At 54.6% G+C, this 9,964-nt stretch overlaps 1 protein-coding gene across 1 annotated transcript; it reads right to left on the bottom strand.

The window, feature by feature from the left end:
• Positions 1–379: 379 nt before the first annotated feature.
• On the bottom strand, positions 380–8,202 carry LOC136537362 (MADS-box transcription factor 1-like). The gene is made up of 8 exons (XM_066529355.1): positions 8,128–8,202; positions 7,868–7,929; positions 7,663–7,762; positions 7,539–7,580; positions 7,396–7,437; positions 7,002–7,044; positions 914–1,019; positions 380–583 (listed from the first exon to the last, which is right to left on the bottom strand). The coding sequence occupies exons 1-8, from the start codon at positions 8,200–8,202 to the stop codon at positions 499–501; spliced, it is 555 nt and encodes a 184-aa protein (XP_066385452.1). The 3' UTR covers positions 380–498.
• Between the last annotated feature and the right edge of the window lie 1,762 nt (positions 8,203–9,964).

The following is a 9,964-nucleotide window of genomic DNA, read 5'->3' as shown; positions in this document are numbered from 1 at the left end:
TCACTCGCAGTGGCCAACACGAGCGACGGGCGAGGCGTCCGTCGCGAGGGCCTTGGAGAACTGAACGGTGGGACCCGGAGATCTGACGCCCCGAGGTTAACTCGGCAAGGATGGGTTTGAGATCTCCAAAGTCTGAACTGAACTGAAGCCCAGAAATGGCGACGGTTTTGCGCAGCTCCCAGAAAAGAAATAGAAAGCCATCGGCATGGCACAATTGCCACACAAATACCATACATACATATATAAAGTTCCAAGCTTCGCACACAACACAAGACACACGAGGTCTACAGATAACCATTACAATCCCACACACACACAGTGCGTCCAGCCGCATGCTACGGGAACACCACGCTGCAGTTTACCAGTACAACACGCGCTCGAATTATTCCCCTGTTTACTTAATCGTTTGGGGGAGCTTAAGGGCAGTGCTTCAATACATAGTTTCGTGCAGGGTGAATTCCTGCTATGCATCAACTTCATTTGGGTCATCAGAGCATTTCATATCCATCCAGATCGACCGTGCTCATTTGGGTCCGCCATGTCCTCGTTGTTCAGCTGGTCCATGTAGGCTTGTTGATGGTACCTTTGCCCAGGACGAACACACACACTCATTAACGCAATTAAGGTATGATGAAAGCAAAGCATGCTAAAATTAAAATGCGGAATGTGCAGTGGTAGGATTCTATTTCACTACAGGAATTGTGATGATGTGTCATACTGTCAAGGCCTCATCCATGCGAGGCTAACTTTGATGCGATTGTGACTTGTGAGTGCACAAGTTCAGATAACAGTAGTGTGTGGCTTCATGGATATGTTTATATATATTTTTGTCTTTTTTTTCTCTATCTCAATTTTTCATCATTGCACATTTTGTTTTATCTATCTTAGCCATTATCGCCTGAAGAAAACTTACCCAATCTGCAGGGAAGGATCATTCTCTGGGTGCTGAAGGAGTCCCTGATAAGGATCAAGAACATTCCCACTTGCGCCACTGTGCCCACCTTCCTCCCAGCTGCAAACTGATGGATAAGTCTCATGTGTGGCTGGTCTTTGTGGGGCTATGATGCTCACATGGTCATGGTCCTTGTAGCTGTTTTTCTGTTTTTAGGACAGCATCTTAGACTAGAGGACAGCATCTTAGAGGACAGCATCTTAGACTAGAGGACAGCATCTTAGCTAGGACAGCATATTAGCATCTTAGACTAGCATCTTAGACTAGCATCTTGGCATATGCTTGGCTGGCTAGCAGCCTATAAATATGTAACCCCAACCCCTTGGGTTGGCATGGCATTTGTGTGAGCTTGTGTGAGAAATAGACAAGAAAATTGCCCCAACTCCTAGTGTCATCCTCTCTCGATGAGAGTAAGAATTCTCCTACTACCAAGAGTGAGAATTCAGCGACTAACAAGTGGTATCAGAGCCGTATTATCCTGTAGCCCGAGCATCTCTTGCTCATCTTCTCTCCCAGCCCCACAACAGCCCCAGCTGTTGGCAGCAGCAGCTCCTCCGGCCGCTCCTGTTCACTCCTCTCCCAGCTCGTCTGAAGCAGCCCTCTCCCCACGCAGCAGCCCCCCGGTAGCGCGTCATGTCCGCAGGGCAGTCTCAGCGCTCGGTCGCCTCGAGCACGCGGCGTCGGCAGGAGGCCGAACTTGCCGCGGCAGAGGAACGCGAGCGAGCGGCGGCAGAGACCGCTGCGGCGGCGGCAAGGGCGTCGAGGCTAGCAGCGGCGGAGCTGGCAGCAGCCAGAGCGGAGGCGGAAGCAGCGGCGGCGGCGAATGCAGCGCGTGCGGCGGCGGCGGAGGTCGAGGCTCTGCGCGGCAGCATCGGCAGCTCCATTTCCGCTGACGACACCGCCGACGCGGACCTCGAGCTGCTAGAGAGGGAGGCAGCGCGAGCGCGGGCGGCGCAGTGGACAGCCGCGCACGTCCACGAGCGTGGCGGCAGCCCAGACAGGCGCGGACGCGCTGGCGGCGCTCCTGGAGGAGGCGCGCACGGCGGTGGCGCTCCTGGGGCAGCCGCGCACGCCCACGAGCGCGGCGGCAGCCCAGACAGGCGCGGACGCGCCGGTGGCGCTCCTGGAGGAGGCGCGCACGGCGGCGGCGCTCCTGGAGGAGGCGCGCACGGCAACGGTGGCGGACGGGTCGATGGAGAGCGCGGCCTTCACTGGCAGCGTGGCTCTCTCTCCCCGGATCGGTACCGACGGGTCGATGGAGAGCGCGGCCTTCACAGGCAGCGTGGCTCTCTCTCCCCGGATCGGTACCGTGGTCACCACGGGCTCCAAGCTGTTGTCAGGGACGTCGGTCCCGGCGGTGGGTGGCCTACCCTCACCAAGACCAACTACGTCGAGTGGGCTGCGGTGATGAGGGTAAAGCTCCAGGTGCGGCACATGTGGGAGGCAGTCCGGTACGGCGACGTCGACTACGACCTAGATCGACGGGCGCTGGATGCTCTCATCGCTGCAGTCCCGCCCGAGATGCAGTTCTCGCTTACCAGCAAGCGGACTGCCAAGGAGGCTTGGGACGCCATCGCTGCGGCACGCATCGGCAGCGACCGCGCCCGCAAGTCCACACTGCAGGCACTTCGCAAGGAGTGGGAGAACCTGGCCTTCAAGCCAGGTGAGGACGTTGATGACTTTGCTCTCCGTCTCAATACTCTGTTGCAGAAGATGGTGCAGTTCGGCGACGACACCTACGGCGAGGAGAGAGCTGTCGAAAAGCTCTTCCGCTGCGTCCCCGAGAAGTACAAGCAGATGGCTCGCTCGATCGAGTCGCTGCTGGATCTCTCCACGATGTCGATCGAGGAGGCGATAGGTCGCCTCAAGGTCGTCGATAGTGATGAGCCACAGTCCCTCTCAGGGCCCATCACCACTGGCGGGAAGCTCCTTCTCACTCGGGAGCAGTGGCTTGCCAGCCAGGGTGACCGGAGGAAGGGGGAGCCTTCTTCCGCGACAGGCGGCCGCAAGCGTGGCAAGCCACGCAAGGCGCGCAGAGACGCCCAGGCCGGGGCGCAAGGACGTGCCGAGGGTGATGCCCGCGGAGGCGCCCAGGGCGGCGCCGCCGGCAGGCACAAGCTGGCACGAGACGACGCCTGCCGCAACTGCGGCCAGCTTGGCCATTGGGCCAAGGACTGTCGACAACCACGACGCGGCCAGGCCCACGTCGCACAGGCGGAGGAGGAGGAGCCGGCTCTGTTCATGGCACATGCCAGCATCGAGCTACCTCCAGCGGCACCGGCCGTAGCGGCTCTCCTCCACCTTGACGAGCCAAAAGCACACGCCCTCCTCGGCGACAGCTCCGGCAACGACAAGACTGATGGGTGGTGCCTCGACACCGGCGCCACCCATCACATGACCGGTCGACGGGAGTTCTTCACCGAGCTTGACTCTAGCGTCCGAGGCTCCGTCAAGTTTAGGGATGCCTCCGGCGTGGAGATCAAGGGCGTCGGCTCCATCATCTTCACCTCCGTGTCTGGTGAGCACAGGCTGCTCACCGGAGTCTACTACATCCCTGCGTTGAGGAACTCCATCATCAGCTTGGGACAGCTGGATGAGAACGGTTCGCGCGTGGTGGTTGAGGACGGAGTCATGAGGATTTGGGATCGTCGTCGTCGCCTTCTTGCCAAGGTATCCAGAAGCGCAAATCGACTCTACGTCCTTAACGTGCAGGTGGCACAACCCCTCTGTCTCGCTGCTCGTCGGGACGACGAGGCGTGGCAGTGGCACGAGCGTTTCGGGCACCTTCACTTTGAGGCCCTGAAGCGGCTCAGTGCCACGGAGATGGTGCGAGGCCTGCCGTGCCTCGACCATGTGGAGCAGCTCTGCGACGTCTGCGTGTTGACGAAGCAGAGGCGACTCCCCTTTCCCCAGCAGGCGAGCTTTCGAGCCAAGGAGAGGCTCGAGCTCGTGCACGGGGACTTGTGTGGCCCGGTGACACCGGCCACACCGGGAGGACGACGCTACTTCCTGCTGCTCGTCGACGACCTCTCCCGCTACATGTGGGTGATGGTCCTCGGCAGCAAGGGAGAGGCTGCGGACGCCATCAGACGCGCGCAGGCTTCTGCGGAGGCGGAGTGCGGCCGCAAGCTGCGCGTGCTGCGCACCGACAACGGCGGCTGAATTCGCGTCGTACTGCGCTGATGAGGGCATTCAGCGCCACTACTCCGCGCCGTACAGCCCGCAGCAGAACGGCGTCGTCGAGCGGCGCAACCAGACGGTTGTGGGGATGGCTCGGGCCCTCCTCAAGCAGAGGGGGATGCCGGCTGTCTTCTAGGGAGAGGCGGTGGTGACGGCCGTCTACATCCTCAACCGCTCGCCTACCAAGGCGCTCGACGGCAGGACGCCGTACGAGGCTTGGCATGGGCGCAAGCCGGCGGTCTCCCACTTGCGGGTCTTCGGCTGCCTCGCGTTCGCCAAGGAGCTTGGCCACATCAGCAAGCTCGACGACAGGAGCACTCCGGGAGTGTTCATCGGCTACGCGGAGGGCTCGAAGGCCTACCGCATCCTCGACCCGAAGACACAGCGTGTGCGCACGGCGCGTGACGTTGTGTTCGACGAAGGGCGAGGATGGGCGTGGGACAAGGCGGTGGACGATGGCTCGGCTCCGACTTATGACGACTTCACTGTCGAGTACGTCCACTTCGAGGGAGCTGGGGGAGTAGGCAGCTCTTCTTCGGCGAGCGCGTCTACCCCAGTCCCCGAGCCTCCACCGACCCCGGCGCCTGCTACTCCGACAGCTCCACGCTCTCCAGCCAGGACCTCGGCTGCGATGAGTTCTTCGCCGGCTTCACCACAGCCGGCAACGCCACGCACTCCAGCACCGACAGGCACCTCTCCGGGCACGTCTACTCCAACACCAGCTCGTGTCGAGCATAGCCCGGTTGAGCTCGCTACTCCGCTCTCTCACGACGAGGAGCGCATCGACGCGTACCACGACGGCGAGCCGTTGCGGTACCGTACGATGGAGAACCTTCTCGGCGACCAGTTGGTGCCGGGACTGGTGCCTCATGACCTGGAGGACCTGGAGGCGCAGTTGCACCTTGCGTGTGACGACGGCGAGCCTTGGTCGTTCGCAGAGGCCGAGAGACACGCGGCATGGCGCGCCGCGATGCAGTTGGAGATGGATGCGGTTGAGAAGAACCGCACCTGGGAGCTTGCTGACCTTCCTCGTGGTCATCGCGCGATCACCCTTAAGTGGGTGTACAAGCTGAAGAGGGATGAAGCCGGTGCCATCGTCAAGCACAAGGCTCGCTTGGTGGCACGAGGTTTCGTGCAGCAGGAGGGGGTCGACTTCGACGACGCTTTTGCTCCCGTGGCACGGATGGAGTCCGTACGACTCCTCCTTGCGCTAGCTGCCCAGGAGGGCTGGCGTGTTCATCACATGGACGTCAAGTCGGCGTTCCTTAACGGCGACTTGAAGGAGGAGGTCTACGTGCACCAGTCGCCGGGATTTGCGATCCCCGGCAAGGAGGGCAAGGTGCTCCGCCTGCGCAAGGCCCTCTATGGCTTGCGGCAGGCACCGAGGGCGTGGAATGCCAAGCTGGATTCCACGCTAAAGGGGATGGGCTTCGAGCAAAGCCCGCACGAGGCGGCCATCTACCGACGGGGCAATGGAGGTAATGCCCTGTTGGTGGGTGTCTACGTCGACGACTTGGTGATCACCGGCACCAAGGATGCGGAGGTGGCGGCATTCAAGGAAGAGATGAAGGCCACCTTTCAGATGAGTGACCTGGGGCCTCTCTCCTTCTACCTGGGAATCGAGGTACACCAGGATGACTCTGGGATCACGCTTCGACAGACCGCCTACGCCAAGCGCGTCGTTGAGCTAGCTGGGCTCACCGACTGCAACCCAGCTATCACTCCGATGGAGGAGAGGCTGAAGCTGAGCCGCGACAGCACGACGGAGGAGGTGGACGCTACGCAGTACCGGCGTCTTGTGGGGAGCCTTCGCTACCTCGCCCACACACGGCCGGACTTGGCATTCTCCGTCGGCTACGTTAGTCGGTTCATGCAGCGACCGACGACGGAGCACCAGCAGGCTGTGAAGAGGATCATCCGCTATGTTGCGGGGACTCTCGACCACGGCCTCTACTACCCGAGGTGCCCTGGGGCGGCACACTTCGTCGGGTACAGCGACAGCGACCACGCCGGCGACATCGACACCAGCAAGAGCACGAGCGGGATCCTCTTCTTCCTCGGCAAGTGCCTCGTTAGCTGGCAGTCGGTCAAGCAGCAGGTGGTGGCCCTGTCCAGCTGCGAGGCCGAGTACATAGCGGCCTCCACCGCTTCGACTCAGGCGCTCTGGCTTGCTCGACTGCTTGGTGATCTCCTCGGCAGAGACACTAGAGCGGTGGAGCTCAGGGTGGACAGCAAGTCCGCTCTGGCCCTGGCAAAGAACCCCGTGTTCCACGAACGCAGCAAGCACATCCGGGTGAGGTACCACTTCATCCGAAGCTGTTTGGAGGAAGGGAGCATCAAGGCGAGCTACATCAACACCAAGGACCAGCTTGCGGACCTGCTCACCAAGCCCCTTGGGAGGATCAAGTTCCTTGAGCTCTGCTGCAGGACCGGGATGGTTCAACTCTCCCACAAGACGACGCACAAGACTTAGGGGGAGAATGATGGATAAGTCTCATGTGTGGCTGGTCTTTGTGGGGCTATGATGCTCACATGGTCATGGTCCTTGTAGCTGTTTTTCTGTTTTTAGGACAGCATCTTAGACTAGAGGACAGCATCTTAGAGGACAGCATCTTAGACTAGAGGACAGCATCTTAGCTAGGACAGCATATTAGCATCTTAGACTAGCATCTTAGACTAGCATCTTGGCATATGCTTGGCTGGCTAGCAGCCTATAAATATGTAACCCCAACCCCTTGGGTTGGCATGGCATTTGTGTGAGCTTGTGTGAGAAATAGACAAGAAAATTGCCCCAACTCCTAGTGTCATCCTCTCTCGATGAGAGTAAGAATTCTCCTACTACCAAGAGTGAGAATTCAGCGACTAACACAAACATGGGGCACATTCTCTGGAATTGTTTCTTGCAGCTGGCGCTTGAAAGGCATCAGTAACGGAGCAGTAGGTTTATGTCAAGTAGGCATATCGGAACAGAGACACATATAGCATTTTTAGTTTGAAAGTTGTTTCAGTTCTCATCGACAACACAGTAAGAAATGTATGCGTGTAAACAACTTTAGAGCTAAAACTCCAAACAAATGATCTAAAGTTAGCTTTAAACTTTAGCCCACGTCACATTAGAGCTTTAAACCTCAAAAGTGAGCTAAAGTTCTCTAAAGTTTTTAGAGCTCTAAAGTTTAGAGGAGGAGATCCAAACATGCCCTTAACATCAAGGTACATACATATATACACACAGAGAGATGTTTTAATAAGGTCATTGATGTTACCTTTTTCCTTAGGTCTTTATTAAGATCCTGCAATTCTTGTTCCTGCAACATAATTGGTAGCTCGGCAATAAAAAAGGTTTGGTACGAATGCATGGAACAGAAATAAAATTAGGCAAAAGGCAGCCGGAGCTCATCGTTATTACCTTACTTTTGAGATCAAAGAGCTGATCAAGTAACATTTGATTCTGCAAACATATCAACGCTTGTCAAATGCAAGCGAAAACAGTGTACTGTAGAAAAATATAAACCACGCAGTCAGTTCTCTACCTCTCTTGACCTGATATGCTTCAGGGATGTCTCTATTTGGTTCTCCAGCTGCTCAAGCTCCTTCATGCTAAGTGGACCCAGATCCTCACCAAGAATATTTCTACAAAAATGAATTAGTAGTACATGTCATACATCATACGCCCATTAACAACTTTTTTGCACCTGAAACAAGCAATCAGTATTTCAGTACCATTTTGAATACTACCTTTGTGTAGTTTGAAGAAATTCAACTCTTGTCCTAAACTTCAGATAATCCTGGTAGTTAATCTAGTTTTAACAAGAAATAAAGAGCGCAATGAAACAGATTAAGTCAACGTGAGATCCTGGTTGGAAAAAGGGAACACACAAAGTTCAGGTCAGTACATAGAATATTTTTGCCAAACAAACAGACAAACCTAGTTCGAAAGAAAAAAGAAAGTAGCGTCCAGTTCTAAAGAAAAAAAAAATCCTGTCCCACTGACCGACTTTAGAAATCAGTAGAAACAGATGTGACGGCTTATCAAATGAGCAAGCAGGATGTAGATAGGGTTCACAGTACATGCCTATTTACAAGTTCTATATTTTTTTTGCTGAGTGAATCTTAATTTTACTAATTTATTAAGACCTTCAACAAAGCTGCTACAAAAAAATATATAAATAAATCTTAGAAAATTATCACAAAATCAGAAGCACGCATCCATTAATTTCGTAAGAGAGATGGGCCGGAATTGTATATGACGGGCCCCGCGAGAGGAAGATAGGTATGTTTGCATCTGGCCCAGCTGTCCAGCCCCTAGCCCAATCTTACATCCAAATCCAATATAAAGGCTGTGCCCGTCAGCTTGATATCAGGGCCGCTAATGGTGGCTAATTTGAGCTCTCATCTTCCCTGCAAGTTATTTTGTTCTTATTATAGGGAGAAAAACTCTAAGCTGAGATGCCAAAAAATGTTGACGTTTGCTCCTTCTTTTACCCGTTGATGAAAACCAAACTAAGAACGAACGCTCAACTAACTGAATCTCTACACAGCACTGGTAATATACTTCCACCTTTCCAAAATGTGAGGCATTTTAATTTTGTCCTAAATTAAACTTCTCTAATTTTAACCAAATTTAGAAAAATATTAACATCTATGATTCAAAAATTAAATGCACTATCAGGACATACTTCTTTTGAATTTTAGGAAACTAATTTGTTGCTGTAGTTGGTGCATTTTCTATAAACGTAATCAAAGTTAGAGAATAATTAACTTACGGTTTAAAACTAAAACATGTTACGTTTGGTAACAGAAGGAATAGTTTCTTTTCCGATAGCACAATTCGTGCTAGCTTACATTCACGTACACACATCACAAGTATATGTGCCCACATGCATCCATGAACATTTTTTTTAGACAATGACATGCACCCATAAACTAGCACATGTCTAACAAGAAAGCACATATATATGTGCAGGGGTGGAGCCAAACAGATCTTGCGCCCAGTGCTATTATAGTTGCAAATACTAAACAAGTATCTGACTACTAAACATTATTAGACTTGTCTTTAACTTACGTCACATGAAATTAAGTGAGATTACTGTACTCCCTCCGTACTCGTAAAGGAAGACGTTCTGAACTCTTGGCCCGTTTTCTCAAAGGATGTCGTCGCACGCTCGGAGGGAAGGAGTTGGATGCGATTGCCCCTGTGTTTCGGCTTCTGTCCGCAGTAATCACGCGCTCGCAATCCACTGCATTGATCTCGCCTCTTCGTTTCACTCGCCACTGCACGGTCGCTTCAATTTCCTTCCTCGCGCCGCACGCTCGCTTTCCTTCTTCGCCGCGCGCCTTCCTTCCTCGCCGCTCGCCGCACGTCTTCGTCGCCCTCGCGCCGGTCTACTCCCTTCCTTCCTCATGCCATGGAGGTCGCTCGCGCCATGGAGGAGGCGCTGGACTCAGAGATGATGCCAGACTCGGAGATGACGCTGGCCTCGGAGATGGCGCTGGACTCGGTCGAGATGGCGCCGGACTCGGTCAACGTGGTGCCGGACTCCGTCGAGATGGCACCGGACTCCGTCGACGTGGTGACGGACTCCGTCGAGGTGATGCTAGAGTCTCTGTGTGCTCGCTGCGGTACGTTCCACGCCGACAACAACGACGAAGGCTGCTACCAAGCTCGCCGCGAAGCTAGCAGGTGTGCACATTGCGGTACTGTACACAGAGACTACAATCTCACAACATGGATACTTGGTGGCATAGAAAAATTTGATTGTGAGCTCTACATTCCTGATGTGGAGAAGCTTCAAATAGATGGTGACATAATACTTCTTCCTGAACACGTTATCA

The sequence above is a fragment of the Miscanthus floridulus genome, chromosome 2, assembly GCF_019320115.1.
Source record: "Miscanthus floridulus cultivar M001 chromosome 2, ASM1932011v1, whole genome shotgun sequence".
Lineage (NCBI taxonomy): Eukaryota > Viridiplantae > Streptophyta > Magnoliopsida > Poales > Poaceae > Miscanthus > Miscanthus floridulus.
This window is presented reverse-complemented; position numbering and strand designations above follow the sequence as displayed.